Source organism: Haliotis asinina, chromosome 8 (assembly GCF_037392515.1).
Source record: "Haliotis asinina isolate JCU_RB_2024 chromosome 8, JCU_Hal_asi_v2, whole genome shotgun sequence".
Taxonomy (NCBI): Eukaryota; Metazoa; Mollusca; class Gastropoda; order Lepetellida; family Haliotidae; genus Haliotis; species Haliotis asinina.
Genome location: NC_090287.1, coordinates 22,256,717 through 22,275,339, shown reverse-complemented (window position 1 = coordinate 22,275,339; position 18,623 = coordinate 22,256,717). Strand labels below are relative to the sequence as shown.

Below are 18,623 nucleotides of genomic sequence, written 5' to 3'. Positions count from 1 at the left end.
TGAGAATCAAGGAACATTATATTTATATCACTGACAACTGTTACTTAGTGTTTAGTCAGTTGCTAATCACTTAAAGCATAATAGTTACTGTATTAGATCATAGAACAGCTCAAATCCAAGCCTGAGGTAATCAAGCATGAACACATACTGGTCCATTGAATCAAAATTAATTCCTTTTAAAACATGACCATCCACAGTGTAAAATTATTTATCATAGCTTGTGGAAAAAAAACTAAAAAAAATTACAACTATGAGAAATAATTTCATGCATCCTTGATGTCTTCACAGCCTTTTACTAAGTTTTAGAAGCATAAACTGTTCATATATATATATATATGAGCATACAGTAGTACTTATATAAGAAGTCTCTGAAATAAGCATGACACAGATCTTCTCCAACACGTCTCCCTCATAAAGATTTCACTTCTTCACACATGCACGCACGCTAAATAAATAAATAAATAAACAAATAAATAAATAAACAAATAAATAAAAGAGTCTGTATATCCTTCGTACAGATATAATTTCTTCAATTCTGACCAGTTTCACACTGACAGTGTCATCAGCATGAGAATATCTCTCTCGCGCACACTATGAAAGATGTTTTCTGTGAAATATTACAAAATATGTATTACGTATATCATGTCATTTTTGAACAGTCCATCATCATTTCCATGGTTCTGTTAATCCGTCTTCGAAAGAAAGCACTGTAATGCACTAAAACCACCACCGTCTTGAGGAAATACAGTCTTAAAGTATCACTTAAACCTAGCTTAGGTCGTGGCTCTCCCATAGCTTCCAAACCAAAAGCTAGGACTGATTCAAAGGACATCAGTTTGAATTTCCATAGGAGGTTAGCTCCTCCAATGAATGCTTCAGCCATTGGAAGAAACTCCTTTGGTGGATTGTTCAAAGCAGGAATAAGAACTCTTTGTTCAATAGCTTTGCACTTCTCTCGCGCACAACTATAGCCACCGTTACATATGTTATATTTGTCAGATATACCCAGCAAGTATCCCATTCCTTTCCAAAAATGTACATAATCATCGATCTGTTGTTGATGGAAAGGAACTCCAAAGTATTCTGGGTAAAGGACAATGCATCCCATAAATCCACACTGCACCAATGCCATGTCGTACTGGGAGAAATACAATCTTTCCTGCTGTTCTGAATCGTTCATCTGCTTTGCAACTTTGTTATGAATATTCCTGACATTAATGACTGACCGATACGCATCACTTTCATTATCCCAGACATTACCATAGTGCCAGCATGTGACATGGCGAAATGTGCTGAAGTACCTCTTTATCGATTTCAACGGGTTGTCTGAGGCTTTTGTGAAAACCAGAGGTTCCAGAAGATTACTGACACTAAGCCCACAGACAAGAGATGTAAACATTGCCAGGAAATTGCTGTAGAAATACTCCTGAAAGAAGTTTCTACCCCTGTTAAACTTTTCAACATCAAGCCATGGTGGGGCAGATGGGGGAATTCCTGGTGGAGCTGAGTGTTCCGTCCTGCCATCTTTTAATTCGTCAAAATCACACATCATGGAACCAGTCCTGAAAATGTAATTGCAACGAAGTTATTTCTTACTAATGAATAGGTTCTACTTTCAATATAGTAAAGCCTATTTAGAGTTCAAATAAGAAACTATCTTTTGATGTCATATTCAGAACATTTGAGTGTTGATATATTGACTATTGTTATCTTATCTAACCAGAAAGTGGTGTGGGGAATCAGTTCAAGTGATAAGTTCACTTCAAAAAGGAAACCAATTTCTGTATGTGAAACTGAACCAAACAATAACAAACTAGAAGCACAACTATCAACTTTAACAGATACATCACTTATCAGGGACACATTCTGGACACACTCCAGATCAGCAAATCATCTCCATCAAAATGTTTCATAAAATCTACATCATCAAGGAAATATTTTATGGATCAGGTTCTGGACACAGCATGGAGACAATGGTACTGATCTATGGCTTCAATCTGGCTGTATAACACAGTGTTCAAAAACAGTCCACAGGAAAAAAGAACCAATGACAAAGTACTGAATTTGCATAGGAAAAAAGTCTCTGAGGGAAAAAAGTCCTACTTTTATTTTTTTATAACAAATGTTAAGAAAACAATTATTAGATATTCAGATTTTTATCACTTTATTAATATACAACAATGTAAATCAACAAAAATATATTTGCAGTTCTTTTAAATTTTTTAATACTTTATTTACATAGGCACTTTCACATACAAATTAGTGACACGAACATCATCAGGTGAGTGGTTATGAAATTTGTCACTTTGAGTTTTCTGGGACAAACAGAACTCAAGCTAAATCCTGGATTAGATCTGTCCAGTTAAGATATCATTGCTCTTGGATAACTCAGTATTTAATCCATGTATTTTATACACAATCACTTTGTTTTCTCTACAAAAACTCTGTCAACATCCATTTAGTCAATTTCCCAATAATAGGACTTTGGAGGAGAGGACCTTTTTTCGGTTCTTTTTTCCAGACAACTTTTTTCCCATAATCTCTATCACTGCAACCTAGGTCTCATAAGCTGCCATGAGATGGTTTGCCAGTGGATGCAAATGGACGTTACTAGGGGTAAACTGCACTTTACGGGTCCCATCCAACTTCGAATATTAGGCTATCTGTAACGACAATGGAGCCGTGGATATAGCCTTTGAGCCAATGTTGACATGCATATATACCAACAGTGAAAGTGTTAATTAATTTCAGCCTAACCAAGCACTGATAAAGAACAACGGATGCCCATTTGACAGATATTTCTGTGTACAGACACGCACTCGGGGTATATATGGGCCCATATCTGTTGCATCCTTACCTAACTAGATATGCCCACTAGTAATGTTCACCTCAACTGACCTCTAGTCTTGGAACAAAGTTGTCACTCGTATTGTCGAACGTACGGAAATGTCAGACACACCTAAATTTCTGTATTTTCTGATAAGGTAAGGACTGTTATGCTGTTTATGCACAGTGAAAGTGCTTCGAACACCATAACGGAATTCTTACGCGAAATAAGCTTATTTGCAGACGAATCAATTTGCAGTACTTCCTGACGAGCAACTCAAATTACTACAAAGTATATTTATGCCATCTAACGACAGAGTACCATCACAAACATCGAACTCGAGTTTAACGTTTATTTTATTAAACAAGTCCAATTTTTTTCTTACATATTTCACATGCATTTGTGAAAAGTTTTGTAATTTTCCTTTTGCAATTATATAACTTGTTAGTTGCGCATTGAGTAGTACGCATCATGTGGGAGACAAACTCCTCAACAGCGCCATAATACCTATTTTCATAGTTTATGCAAGCTTCGGAAACCAGTTGTCGCTGTGAAGAGTTTGATATACTCCCAATAACAACAACAATGTCAACGGCACTGCAAGAGGTACATAAGAACGGAAATTCAGGTATGTGTAGGTACTAAATATCATTTGGCTACACTTTACATTGAGCAGTTCATGTTATGATTCTGAATATGTTAAACATTGTACATGACATGTCACAAGTACACCACATATTGCAGACGTAGTGATAATCAGTACGGGTACTTGCCAGCCTACTTTGACACCCCGACCCAGATAGATAGGTAACCGGAAATGTCCGGAATCCTAGGTAGTTTAGTGATCCTATTCTTTGTTATCTCTTGTGACATTTCGAACACTGTCAGCTGTTATATTCAGCAGATCAGCCTGGGATCATGTTAAAAAGTTACGGGACATTTCTCATTTGCATGTGTAAAGTATCCTATAATCTGTCGTGCAGACCCTGAACTTCGGCTGAAGCAAATACATGTGTACCCAAGAAAGCCCATGCAAGTGTAGAAAATGTGGCAAGTCTAGATTCCCTTAGAAAGTCTCATGGCTCCGTTCCATTATATTATTATTTTGTAACTATGAGTTAAAATATGTTCATTTCAGAGACTAGTTGTTTGTCAAGTGTAAGTACTAACAATAAATGCAGGAATGAAAGAGCTCTTTCCGTTCCCCAATATTTTTCGTAACATAACCATACCAAGGTATTATAATAACACTGTGTTATCATATTATCATACTACAATTCATATGTTATGTTATGTTCTGTTATGTTATGTGTTATGCAATAATTAAATTTTTATTGTGTTCATTAAAATTCTGGCAATCTGATTGGTTAACTGGGAACATTTCCTTTGAGTTCATTTCCCAATGAATCTGAAAAAAATAAGCTACGCCCACCGAACCTGACTACTTTCGGACCTGAGGAATGTCGGGGAATACCTTTACACAGCGCGAAAATTCCCTTGTACTCGGGGACCTTAACGAACTTTGGGTAAACATTGAAGTGATACATTGTGGTTAACATAAACAAACAACTCAAAATGATCCGTGAACGTTAATAATGTTGCAACGCCTCGACAAGAGCATGCGCACGTTGGAACATCAGTTCATGGCATTGCAATCCCAGTCACATCACACGCTCTTTCTACTTGCGCAAATACTACAATCTCAGTTCCACTAACTTCATATCATCGGGCTTCATTTCCAATTCTCACTTTTCAAAATATCTCTTTCAGTTCGCAGGTAGTAATTCAAACGTTTGAACTTGAAACTTTGCCGATACCATGACGCATCACGTTGAGTTGTTCCGCTCTGATTCGCCGACCGATGTTAGCTTGGTTGATTGACGGCTGTTTTGGGGTTGCTCTATGCTGATTGGCTAATGGTTTGGTAGGCGTGTCATTTTATGTAAATGAGTCACCAGAGTCATGTCACGCCATTACCGAATTCTTACACCGAAAATGTTAATCAGTGGTAACAAAGATATCTGTTTCGATGAATTTGATTATGTTTAAAGAATATATTGTTGGAAGGGTATAGTATTTGTTGCTGAATTTAATTATAAGTATTGACTGTGTATTTCTTTCGTTGCATTGAATTATGAAACTAAAAACCAATGTGACAAAACTTTTGTAAGAATCCGCTACGAAGTCTAAGGTCAATATTGCATTTGTGGGTCCATAAAAACAGGTATTGACCGAATTCACCAGTCTGTAATTGTTTTGTTTTGTAATTACAAAGCTAAGAGCTAAAAAACGAAAGCATGTAGTCAAGAAAAGTAGTTCTATATTCACTACAAACCAATAATGTATGAACAATACTGTGACATGAAGGCAATAAAATAACATCATTGCTTGACGCACAGACAAATTGTAGTGCAAATGACCAGTTCTCTTACATGCGAGAGAAGCGAGCAAAGGTTGACAACATACTTTCCTCGCTTCAGTTTGAAAAATATTTTTCATGTCAAATAAAATATCGCCATCATGAAAGGTATACACTCAGTTCTTCACTGGGTTGTGCTTTCACATTTCCAACCCCATATTGAACAGTTACTCATGATAAATATCTTTTATTCAACTTGTGGTATATCAGACCGCTCTTCGTCTCCATTCCCCCTTTCAGCTTCAGGTTCAACAGAGTGAAGGAACAGGAGGGTATTGTTCCATACGGAATGCTTACAGTTACCTCCCCTGCTTCATTTGCCCATTGCGCCAGAAGTGTTTTTATGTAAAATCAATATTATGAAAATTCTAACAATAGTGACGACAAACAGACAAATAAACTCCAACAGGTTAATGATAAAATTAAGCAATATGGTATTTCTTTTTAATTTCTGTTTATTCTCATTCCGTCACTTCGTTTAACTGGAAGCTGGCAAGGGTAATTGACGTAAAGAACGATCTGAATACCATGAGTGGTGCTTAAAATGTTGAATAAAACATATCTCATGTTAGTAATTATTAAACATGGGACAGGAAATCTGAGAGCACAACCAAATGAGGAAATGGGAACGTACCTTTGATGGTGTCGATATTATATTTTGACAGGAAAAACATTTTTTGTTCTGAAGCGTGGGAAGTACGTTGCCAGCCTTTGCTTGCTTCGCTCGCATATAAGTAGACTTGTCATATTCTCTATGCCGCACAGCCCCATTTGCGCTACAGTTTGTCTGTGCTTGACGTCATAGTAACTCACATCAATATCAGTTTTGGTTGAACCGTGGTTGCAGTCAGTATGCTTTTCTGTTGATGACCAAGTGACCGCATCAAGACCAATGAACCAGTGGAAGTGTTGCCTTTGTGGGGAAGAAATCATGAAACCAGGAAGACTTAATTGACACTAGCACTTTGAGGATACATCAGCTTTTGCATCATCTTTCTTTAACTGTTACGGTTAACGAATTTTCATGATGGTTTCCTTCAGCCATTATATTTGACAACCGCCTGTTCTCTAGGTATTCTTGGGTGAAGAATCAATGCAACCAAGATTATGATCCCAATAAAATTAACAAGAGTACCATGATATTATATTTGATGAGTGTGTGAGTTTGGCTTTATGCGCCAGTAGCAGTATTCCAGCAAGATCCTGGCAAATGCTCGAGGAAGGGGTTCATGTTCCTGAGACAATTACAGTAATTTGCAGCTTTTATCCTTCCTTGTCATCTCATAGTGCATTCCAACAGACAATCAACAAGAGACATGGTATATAGATTGTGTTTGGCCCATTTTGATATGTGAACACACAAGAAATGGTTGAATGTAAGATATGTTTGGTGTAAGTTTACAGTTTCTCATTATAAAAGAATGGATTCCAGTACTTATGTTAGGATGAAACCCATTCCAGATTTGAACTCACACTTACAGTCAGACGCCTCATGTAGCCTTCTCTGCCACTGCAGTTTGAAACACCCTTCTTGAACAATTTGTTACTTTTGATCAAACCAGCTTTCCAATTCCAGACTGGGCGATAGGGAACCAGTAGTCTGGGTCAAATGTTTACTTGCATGATCAAAGTCCAGGTTTGATAACCCAGTGGGTACAATGTATGAAACTCATTTCTGGTGTTCCCTGCAGTGATATGCAGGAATATTGCTAAAGTCAGCACAAAACCAGACTCACTCACTGAATTCCTAGGCTGAGACACCGAATCCTGAGACACTGTGGATCACCACAGAAAGCTAACTTCTTTAGGTTATGTATTGATGCATGTAAATTATGGTTAAAGCAGTTGATGAATCCTTTGCAAGTGAAAGTCATTGTGTATTCATTGAATTGTCTTTATGCTGTTTGCGATATATCACACTGTCAGCATTCATGTTAGAGCTCTTAAGATGTATAATATGACAGTGCTGTTTTACAGAGTTGCCATGTGTGTCTTGGACAGATGTTATCAGTGTTGATGAATGGTTGAAGACACAACCATGGCAAACGTTTAAAGAAAAATTCAACAATGATGGATACTTGGTAAGATTGTTTTTAAATCTTTTTTACAGGTGTTGTTCTATTTAAGAAATGTAGGGCATCTAATCCATAATTTGCAAACAGTACAAAAAAGGGTAGATTACTGTCATTTACTCATTATTAATTGTCAATAAATGCTTTTAGTCATGTCATAGTATTTTTAAATCCATTGTTTATGTTTCTGTTTTGAGATGAATGTATCACGCAACAGAGTGAAATAGGGTTAATAATATGGCAATCCTCTGCGGTGAATGAGTACCAGAATTGTCACCAGAATTTTTGTCTGCCATGATTTATCTATATCTGCTCAGAGGCAAATATTGAGGCCCAAGTGTGTAGCTAAATGTCAGCTAAGCTTCATATTCTGAAAATCAGAAATACGGTTTTTACTGATGTAAAGGATTAGCTCAGGCAACTTATATTTTAACGATAAGAGAAGCAACATGTAATAAGACAATGGAGGTTTTCATGCTTTTCAGTTGATTAAATGCATAGTAATGTTAAAATGTATGAAGATAAGCATTATTACAAAATTTCCATTTTCACATTTTTAAAAAATCCCGGTTTGCCTGCAGTGTCACTTTGCGTTAGAAATAAAACTTTGATATACCTTGTACTATGTTTGTCAAGATTCCTGGCTAAAAGAAGACTTGGTAGTATAATAATGTGTAATCTGCTGGACTGCCTACTCATGTGTTCTCAGCTTTAGATAATAAAAAGAGACTACAAGCATGATAAGTTGAATTTAAAGTTAATTAGACTCCACTTCATCGATAGTGCCAATCATCAGGGCAATCCTTGTTTTCAGTCACCAGAACACACGCTTGTTGGCCATGATAGTAGGAAACAAAGGCAGAAAGTACTGTTGAAACCATGTTGTTTACAATATAACTTTTATTTTTGATTGGGCAACCAAACATTGAAATGCTCTGTGTGGTCTGTTACCATGAATTATCATTATATACATAATGATTTTTGGTTAAAAAAACATGAAAAATTGTAGATTTGGATGCACTGATATCTAGGTGTTCACTCATCACTCCGAACATCTGCACAAATCCTGCATAGTACAGTGTTTAAAGTCGTTTTCTGATGTACTCTCTTACTCACTCACTCACCCACAGATGGCTTGCACTGTCATTATAATTTTGTTTCTTTTATTGCAGATAATTGAGAATATCCTCTATGCAAAGGAAGTGGCTGTTTATCGAGGTGAGACAAGTATTGACTGCTTTTTCTCTGCTTTTTATCACTAAATCTAATTTTTGTGATTCCCACATCAGTTTACAAACATTATATTCTGCTAAATTCCCATATTTGTTATTCAGTCAAGTGCTCAGTTCAGTCTAAGTTAACTTCGTCTCAGTGTATTTCGTTACACTCCACCACTGAGTCTAACAAAACCTAGTAGAAGGTCGCGTCAGGTAACCTTTGAGCAACCAATGACAGTCCAGTCAAATGCGAGACAGTTAAATAGATTTAACCAATCAGACAACGGCTACTATTTAGGGATTGGAGGGACTTTCAAAATATTCAGGTCACCGACACAGATCTCTCCACAAACAAAAATCAGCATATAACACAGTTATTTGACCTGCAGTATATACGCTTTGGGGTTTCTGATGACATGGTTACCATTAGCTGATATTTCTGCAAGATAACATCCTTGAATATTGCCGAAAACACCATTTTCAGCGACTGTTGAGACACCGTTGTCATGGCTGTATGTACGCCGTGTGCATCACCCGAAAGTGATCGTAAGCTAAATAGCTTTCGGAATCGTTCGGGTACAAACCTTTTTGCGATGAAAAGTTCATAAGGGATGTGCGAATGTCCACTTTCGCGATTTGGTAAGCTGTGTTCTGATTTGTCAATCTCAAAGGTTACCTGACGTGACCTCCCATAGGGTTTTTGTTAGACTCAGTGGTGGAGAGTAATGAAAAGTACAGAGTTTACTAAGACTGGTGCTCAGTTCAGTGAATAGACATGTTTCCAGATATACAGATTATTCTAAGAGTTTGAAATGTTTGGAAATTGATTCTGGAACCAACAGTATTATAGAGGTTTAAAATATTCACATTTTTGCTTATGGAAAGAGGTAACAAAATTATGGCCATTTCATGCTCTTTACATATTAGGATGCTTTCATATATCTCCAACAATGATAAATGAAGCATTATTTAAATGGTCACTGGCACCCCACTCATCAAAGATGCTCAAAATGTTGCTGTGCAGTTCTACAATCTTTAAATGTGTTTAAAATGTGCAGTTGTGGGTTTGAATCCAGTTGAATCCTTGATGTGCACATGTTATGTTTATGGTTTCGTCAGCACCATAATAAATAGTCATATGTTTACATACATTGTAAACATCTAAGACTGGGGTCGATTCAAACAATCCAGGCTGTGTAGCCTTTTCTACTGAATCAGTGCTAGAATGCGCTGATTGCGATGCGGAGCGAATAATGTTTCTCGCCAATGGTCTAATTGCGAAACCAATCTGCAAATTGGTCAGCGCCCGCTCCCTCGACCGTGACAGACAAAGGGACTGGGCTCCGGTCCACATTAGCAGAATTTCTTCACCTAAACAGTCAGGAGGCCGGATGCCCATCATATGCCATTATTTAAAAATATCCATGGTATTCCTTGTCTGATCGTAACAAAATATCCCAGCAGTGTATTTTTTGTCGGATGCTTGGATGGTATAGTGACTGATCCAATTTGATCCTATTTCTGTGTTTTTACCTCGATATTGAATCTTGTTATGTGCAAATATTATCTCTACAGGCATGTAGCAAGCCATTTGTTTTGGTCCGAAAGATTGCAAAGCTTTATATTAGATAGTATAGATAGTTTTGAGACAGACAGACAGACAGACAGACAGACAGACAGACAGACAGACAGATAGAAAGATTTGAGTGTTTGCTTAGCTGTGATAGCAAATATCACACATAAACTTTGGTAGCTACAGTTGATTTATTTGAATTCATAAACTAAAAACAATGACTTTGCCATTGGTAGAGAAATCTGAACATTTTCTTACGTAAAAAAAACCCTGATTACACCTATTTACCCAAGTACACAGCAAATGCCTGTATGTATTTCTTATGTAATGAAGTTCCGTTGGTATCCTCAAAACAGTTTCGACCCATAAGTATTTTCAGAATGCATGCGACACAGAGATTACACATGCTATTTGTCATCATTCTGTTGGTGGTCAGTTAATGAATTTATAATGGGTATAATCAGTGGTAACAGCACTGAGGTTACTCAACAAAGGTTCCCATTTGGCATTTCTCCTGTCTGGAGTAAATATTCAACATTATAAATTAAGGTCTGTAGTGGCAAATGTATTGTATGTTATGTAATATGTGCATGTAAGTGATGCAAGAGGGTTTATCAGCTGAGTTACAAAACAAACATCGATCAAAGGATTAACCGATAACACTCTGATTGATTAATTACTTTTATCTTCTACAGCGGATTTGTCAAAAGACGGTGTGTGTAGATGTACTGGTCTATACTGGCTACACCCTGTCGTAAAATGCGAGTGTAAAAACAACATCCTCCCTTCAAAGAATTAACCACCATTATGTTGATTGATTGATTGCTCTTTATTGGTTAACTAAATTACTTACAATGGCGGACGTCATACAATTAGTAGCCAGATGTGCTGTCTTAGGTGACCAATTAGCGGTTTATCAGGTTTTCACCAACTTGAAAGACGTGAAACTCTGTGTTACTTTTTCGCAAATTAGACTGTTGTAAGCTACACGACACAGATGACCAGCTGCAGATGAATGGGAATATCGTTCTTTTATGTGGATATTGATGGATACATTCCTGAACAAGGTAGTAGCCTGACATTGTTGCTATAAAATTAGTCTGTTTTGCATTCATTATTTGCATTTTGTTTTAATTTAATTGCTGTAGCATTCAGCAGAATCTGTATGACAGAAAACACACACTAGATCATGTGTGTGAAATAGTGAGTGTGAAATAGCATCCACATTGGCAGTCTATACAATGTTTAAATGTTACAGTCATGTTAGAAATTTACTATAAACATAAGCAGACTGTGTGTTCTTTTATCAATTTCCAAAATCATACAAATATGACAATAAAGTTATTAGGGTTATGAGACAAAATATAGAGACGTACAATGGCTTCGTTGTTTTTCCCTCCTAATAGTTTTTTACCATTTCTACCAGTGACAGATCCTTCAGAGTGTTTCATTTGTTTTCACAATACATTTGTAATGAAGTGAAAATGACTTCACCTTAGTTGATCTGTCTATGATTAAACTCTCAATTGCGCATATGGACTGTGCAGCAGAGGTCACAAACCAGTCACGAATTCTGGGATATCATTCGGGTACTCACGGGAGAAAAACAATAACAAAGGTTTCAACCAGTCCACGGAATTTGCTCCGCATCAGTGCCCCTTTAAAGGTGATTTGTACAAATTTACAAAGGAATCATTGGTTAAAATTTGAAGCAGCTAGTGAATTATTAGAATTGAGCAACATGACTTTGTATTTATTAATAAATGATTTACCTTCAGACCTGGTGGAGAAGATGCTTGCAGGGGAAATAGATACGTCTTCTCACCGCCATGATCTTGGAAACCATGGTAATATACAATTTCCATTCTGCATTCACTCATCTCCACATAGGTCAACTCATTACAGGTGTTCTATGATGTTGCTGGAATACTGCTAAATGCAGCTTAAATATTAACTCACAGACTGACCCTCTCCACTGGGGTTGGAAAGTCATGTCCCACAAACCTAGAGCTAATGCTGAAATTTTTAGAATTTTAGCCAGTCAGGAGGTATCATTTTGAAATTATTTGGCTTCTTCTGAGACTCAGTTTTTTTATCATATATATTTCCTTTCAGTTTGATATTTTTCTTTATTGTCATTGTACTTGATACTGAAAAGTTTAGTTTGAAGAAAATAAAACGAACATGAGCACAAACTCCCATTCGACAGTGTGTTCTTTTCAGTGCTGACTACAATATTCTTCTTTCAGAACTGCCCGTTTACATGCATGTTTTAGCCTCAGAAATCAGATCTGCTGCTTTAAACATATTGCCAAATGATAGAAAACTCTCCTGGTCTTGACAAGAGATTGGGCTGTTTGGCGGGCTGAACCCAGAATCTAAATACAACACCATACCAAAATGGTGTTGTGATATTATGTTTATTTTCAAAGGGATAAAATCAATTGAATGTATTTGTTTTTAAGTCCTACTCAATCAGACCAAACTGTATATCAATCAGTACAGTTGAAATCGTGTCATTAATTGTTTTATCCCCCTGGGTGGCTGGAGTCTGGCAGGAAACAAATGAAACATTGTTTGATTTTCTACATAATGATCATATCTCATGTACCGCACCGAAATGGACTGAACTGAAGGCCTTGTACCACCATGGTAACAACATACCGTTTCACCCCAGCATGTGATCTAACATGATGAATCTATTGTTTGATTTATTGCTATGAAGGTTGTAATACACACTGTAGATAGCTGGTGACAAAGGTAACAAGAAAATTGCAGAAGAGAATGCATTTGAAACAGACTTTTGTATGTTTCTGGCAGCCGACAGGAAGAGAAGTGACAAGGAAAACATCTGTCAGATTATGTGGCCGACTCTGTTCGTGGAGCACTTGAATGAGGTAAGGGAGAAGTTCTGTGTACAGGGTAGCTTATAGCTGTCTCTTCAGCCTGTTATCCTGTCTGCCTTACCCGTATGAGTTGTCAATGGATGAACAAGATCTGCGTTGGAAAAGCCTACGTTTTCTCTTACTGTGAACCATGTTTTGCAAATACTGAAGCCAAGCTTGTGACTTTCACAAAAGTTGTACATTTTTATGAACTGGGTCACTGTGGACTTTTCTCCAACATACAATAGTCCCTGTATCAATATGGTCGACAGGTTTGGCTCCTTGCCAGCAAGTAGCTAAAACACTGCACTAACAGTGTAAAACACTGCTATACAACAGGGTCAAACACTATACTAACACTACCTCAGCAAACCATCTGCAGAAGGTGGCAGTGCCTTAGGTGATTCATGTCCATTCCATTGCAGAAACATAGGTTCATCCTATGGAGTAAACAAATGAACATCATGGCTGTCTCATGACTTTTGTTGTTTGTTATCTCATCTCATTTATTGCTTTGTTTCTGTTGATGTTTCTGTCCAGATTTTGGAGGCTATGCATAGCCCTTAAACAGCTTTGTATAAACTGATCATTCCATACCAAACACACTTTATCTATACTTGGCTTTGGGCCTCCGACAAGTGGCTATGGTTGCAGACTGTTTGTGTTCTGTTATGTAGGTGAAATAATTGTATGTCAGTATGCACATTCAAATGCAAGAACACATTCACACACAGACTCTCTCTCTCTCTCTCTCTCTCTCTCTCTCTCTCTCTCTCTCTCTCTCTCTCTCTCTCTCTCTCTCTCTCTCTCTCTCTCTCTCTCTCTCTCTCTCTCTCTCTCTCTCTCTCTCTCTCTCTGTCTCTCTCTCTCTCTCTCTCTCTCATATATTCAGAATGACCCCGTTATTTAGTCGTGAAAATAAATAGGCCTGATAGCATATCCAAACCTTGACTTTAGGCTTACAGCTAATCGTTAGGGTGGCCATCAGCTGGCAGTAATGTACATCAACGGGGTCAGCTGGCCTGTTCTCATGTAGTAATGTGTATATGTCAAGCCATCTTTCATGGCAGTTTATTCTCAATTCTTAAACCACCAAACAGCTGTAATATTGCTGAGTGAAGCATTAAACAGGTCCAAGATAGCAAAGCTGATTTTCTTTGATCACCATTTCTGAAATGTCCACATCATGTTATCAATCTACTGAATATTCATGACCTGCTGTTGACCTCCTACTCAATATTTTCCTGACTATCCATGTCTCGCATTGTCTGGCTGATTTCTGTGTTGTGTTATTGTTTTTATTCTGATATCCAAATGAAATTTTTTGTGAAAACTTTATAAGAAAGCCCATATTTTATGTATTGGGTGGTATTTGATTGGCAAAATCAATCATTCACTTCTGTTTCCATTAACAGAAAAAAAGTCATTCAGCCATTCCTCCAAATGGTCTACTGTTTCCTGATTAACTGAAATGATTAAGAAAGGAGTCTGTGATTTTGCTATTGTTGACATATTTATTCATAGAAATCAAATATTTTAGGCTTTTCAAAGCTAAATTACTTTATGAGTATGTTGAAATCTCTGAATTATTTGATCATTACCAAGATTAAATGTATTATAATTCATACAGCAGTATTTTGATTTTTTGCTTTCACCACTAGGGTCCTCTCCATGCACGAACATTGGCTGTGGCTAAAATCATCATTGGAAACGATGCTGACTTTGACTTTGACATGCTTCTCTCTAAGGTGACTAGACTTGTATGACGTAGTACCGTAGGACATGTTGCGTCTTGTGACTTCCCTTAATGTGTTTCAATAGAATTCACAAAATGGGAATTGGATAGTTTTTGTCTGCTAGATGGTTAATAGGTGGTTTTGTTCAGGGACTTTTGGCACTGAAATAAAGTCTACATGATTGTTTTGTAATTTGGTTCAATTTTTTATTAGAGGAAAAAGGATTGGATTGATTATTTAGACTTACAAAATGGATGATTTGCAATGGGTATGGAGGAATAGGGTGGGTGGGTGTGTTATGTCCCAGGTTTCCATCAATTTCAAATATGAATCAACATGGTAACCATCACCATGTCTTAGGTTGTTTGGGGTGATAAACATGAGAACAATTTCAAATCAATTGTAAATCCATGGGGAAAGATTGTATAATCAACTGTTTATTGTCATTGAATACAAAGGCACAGTCTACATGTCATCATTGTTATTATGAATATTGTTGTAATGGCACTGTTTAGTGTCAGTACTACCTACAGTATGAGGCAATGTTTTGTCAGTTTGAGTTTTCCTGGACACTTGTTAGTAAATGGTTACAAATGTTCAGACAGTCAGTGTAATAATCATCTTAATGCTGATCCAACATGTTTTGTATGACAGGCTCCTCACACCAGCACGGAGACGCCATGGCACCAGGATGAGTCCTACTGGCCAGCCCTCGATGACAAGCGTTCTGTCAGTTTCTGGGTAAGTCACTGAAGATGTACAGAGTGAATTATAGTATATTTTCTAAGGATTCATGCATAGCAATATGATCTTGCTAGCATCCTCTCTCACTGTTAGGTAACTGGTAGGAACAATTGACCCTTCGATACGAACAAGGTGCACTATTCTCGTGGAAGACTGTAAAGACTTTCACTGTGATGAATCAACATAATGTGACCATTATAAAGATGACTTCATCCACATTTTTGTGACAGACTGCAATGGATGACGTGTTCCGAGATTCCGGTTGTATGTGGTTCTCAGCTGGCTCTCACAAAAACGGTCTCCGAGCTCACCGACCCCAGAAAGAGGGATGCCATGTTCTGACCTGTGAGGGCAGTGAGGTGGGTTCTCTGAATGGATGAATGGAATTTATGTTAGGTTTTTTTCCTTATTCTTGAAAAAATATGACCAGCATTTCAATAAAACAAGAAATAAAATTGGCCTGGCCTAAAAGTTTGAATAAAACAAACACAGTTAGTCTCTGACGGTCATCAAACTGTTTGATAATTTTTTAGAAAGGTTTATCTAATGTCATTGTTATCTGCTTCAACTGTCCAAAGGAATGAGGGAAAGGGTGAAATGTTAGTTTGTTGATATTTGTTAATTAAAGCGCCAAATTCACATTTTACAGTTGGGAATTATGTGAAATCACATATTCATATATCATTAATAGTATTTCATGTGATATGAAGTTGATAACAATACTGAGTTGTGCTATAAGAACTGGATGCATTTAATGATATGATTAATGGGTAATCAGGTGGCCAAGTGGTTAAAGTATGAGCTAAGCATTGTCAAAAACCCAGGTTCTTCACATGGGTACAGAGGGTAAAACCGCACCAACTGTGGTATTGCTGAAAGGTTGCCCAAAATGGTGTAAAACCGTTCCCACTTACTCACTTCAACAAATTTACATTTGTCTTCGTACATGTAATTTTCAAACCAAGATTCTATCGAAAATTATTGGGTGCTTATATTCTGAACCTTAGACTTCAACCTAGTGTTTCAAGAATGAAGCAAAAATGATCCAACCTTAATGTAGAAAGTATTGAATATGCTTGTTACCTGTAAAGATTATGATTTGACTGCTGAATCTGAATGGGGCTTCTAGTTAGTTGCCATTTGTTGTCAGGCGGAGGGCTCCCCAGCAGAGATCAAGGCGGGGTCATGCACTCTCCACCATGGCCGTACACTACACTACACCCGCGGCAACACCACCGACAACCAGCGTCGTGCCTTCGTCACAGCATACCGACCAGCAGACATGATCAAGTCCATGAGAGAAAGGGGCTTCGATCACGGCAAAAAAGTAGGGATAAGTTGATTTGTGTTTGTGTTTTATGATCTATATGTTGAATGCTATAAAAAAACATGTGACTGCGACATGTAGTGGTGTCATGACTGACCGAAAGTATGGTGAATCAAGATATTCTGTGCTACTGTAAAGTGTCATATCCTGAAAACATGTATCAATGAATAGCCTGCTGATATTATTTAGGAGTGAAATAAGATTCTATGAAAATTGATTAAGAATACAATTTTCAAACAAATAACTTTTTCATGACAAAAATATGTGTTCAGATACATGATTTTCTAACATGACTTTAGTATGAAAAAACGGTAGTAAACACAGAGAAAAACTAGCACTAATATTGAAATATGTGACTATTAGTGGTTGTTATTTTTGCAGTTTTATGCATTTCTGCCCATGTTTAATATGGACTGTGTATTTTGTTGTTTTCAGGGCCTTGCCAAATCTGGCCTTCTACAATCTGGGCAGACCCACACGGGAGACACTGTCTAGACACCATCACAGGTTTATACAAGGATGGAAATTAGAACTGCCCTGCTTAGACCAGTTTCACTATGGTTGTAGTTTTCTGAGGGCTGGTAGAATGCTTTAACTTGAATTAATTGAAACATATAATTTCTTGAGTTTGTACTTGGTCTTACATTAAAACCACTCTAAAAACCAAGGAAAAGAAAAGAAAAATAATGTGCATGAAAAATTATGAGAATTATATTTCTTTTCACTAATTTAATATATGATGCTTAGCTAGGATAACACATAGATGTGGTTGTCTTTGCTTAATATTTGAAATGAGCTTAATTTTATTAAGTAATTATGAATAGATTAATATATATTTTCTGAAGTGTAAGTGGATAGGTTTACATTTCCGCTCATTACTGTAGTAATGTATAATTTTTTTTATATTTTTCATAGGTATGACTTCTTTGAGAGGTATTTTAGAAGTTGTTACAAAGAAGGAAAAGTCAAGTTCCATGGATAGTCAGCTTCTTTATTGCAGTGAGTGCAATGTTTCAGTGTAGGTGCTAAGGTACTGTCGGAAATGGAAAAAAATGTTTTTTCACGTTTATCTCTACAGTTTATCTCCTTGATATGCAAAAGTGTGAAATATCTGTTATACAAAGTCCGACATAACTACAGTTCCAGTGGAAAAGAGATGGGAAATGTGAAAAAAGGGCTTTATTGAAGAGAGAAGAGAGCAGAAATGAGCAACGCAGTGTTTTTCGAAGTCCAAAGCTACTTTTCTGGAACAGGACATGGCCTCATGCAAATTAGTGTGTGATGATATTTTATTACAAAGGGCGCTTTTTAAATGTCCATTTTGAAATTAGACTCAGCTTCATTATAAACAATAACAGATGTAAAACATAATAACTTTTAAGCTGAAACTATTAAGAATGTAGCTGCCATGGAGTCTCAGTATCACTATGAAATGCAACAGGTAGGAGGGGTTGTCTCAAAAGCAGGACAAGTGAAGCTGAAGATGGCTGGTGTGGGGCTGGGGGACAGAGATATCAGCTATGATATGATAATCCCATAGGGACATATAAAGTAGGGAAGTACACAGCATGTCCTAACAATATCCAGTTTATCTTCGGTGGTCATGCCACCAATGTATTTTGAGATATTTTATACAATGCTTTTTATGGGTATCAGCAGAGACCATATAACAGATATTATATGATCTCTGGTATCAGGTATCATACTGTTTTACATATGTTAACATGAACTTCATGAATGAAGGACACTGAAGATGTTAATCAATAGTTGAGACATATTCAACACACATGAAAAAGCACATGAGTTGACATTCGTACCTGGCT

The 18,623-nt window shown here is 37.0% G+C and overlaps 2 protein-coding genes across 4 annotated transcripts; one reads left to right on the top strand and one right to left on the bottom strand.

Annotated features, from left to right (window-relative positions):
• LOC137293874 (uncharacterized) lies at positions 1-3,081 on the bottom strand. Of its 3 annotated transcripts, none has more exons than XM_067824649.1 (2): positions 2,899-3,081; positions 1-1,562 (listed from the first exon to the last, which is right to left on the bottom strand). In XM_067824649.1, exon 2 carries the CDS (start codon positions 1,550-1,552, stop codon positions 641-643), a length of 912 nt encoding a protein of 303 aa, XP_067680750.1. In that variant the 5' UTR covers positions 1,553-1,562; positions 2,899-3,081; the 3' UTR covers positions 1-640. The 3 variants fall into 3 exon arrangements, with proteins under 3 accessions (XP_067680750.1, XP_067680751.1, XP_067680749.1); XM_067824650.1 differs by having other exon boundaries at positions 2,960-3,081; XM_067824648.1 differs by having other exon boundaries at positions 507-1,562; positions 2,858-2,938.
• A 246-nt stretch (positions 3,082-3,327) lies between these two features.
• On the top strand, positions 3,328-17,484 carry LOC137293872 (probable alpha-ketoglutarate-dependent hypophosphite dioxygenase). The gene is made up of 10 exons (XM_067824647.1): positions 3,328-3,455; positions 7,224-7,327; positions 8,491-8,536; positions 11,887-11,955; positions 12,929-13,005; positions 14,655-14,741; positions 15,384-15,470; positions 15,704-15,832; positions 16,624-16,800; positions 17,236-17,484. The coding sequence occupies exons 1-10, from the start codon at positions 3,350-3,352 to the stop codon at positions 17,293-17,295; spliced, it is 942 nt and encodes a 313-aa protein (XP_067680748.1). The 5' UTR covers positions 3,328-3,349; the 3' UTR covers positions 17,296-17,484.
• Positions 17,485-18,623: the final 1,139 nt, after the last annotated feature.

Bases quoted from the DNA above. Each gene is read 5' to 3' on its own strand.
- LOC137293874 (XM_067824649.1), bottom strand. From the start codon at position 1,552: ATGATGTGTGATTTTGACGAATTAAAAGATGGCAGGACGGAACACTCA.
- LOC137293872 (XM_067824647.1), top strand. From the start codon at position 3,350: ATGCAAGCTTCGGAAACCAGTTGTCGCTGTGAAGAGTTTGATATACTC. The intron at 14,742-15,383 runs GTGACTAGACTT...TTTGTATGACAG, and splicing joins TTGACATGCTTCTCTCTAAG to GCTCCTCACACCAGCACGGA. The intron at 15,471-15,703 runs GTAAGTCACTGA...TTTTTGTGACAG, and splicing joins AGCGTTCTGTCAGTTTCTGG to ACTGCAATGGATGACGTGTT.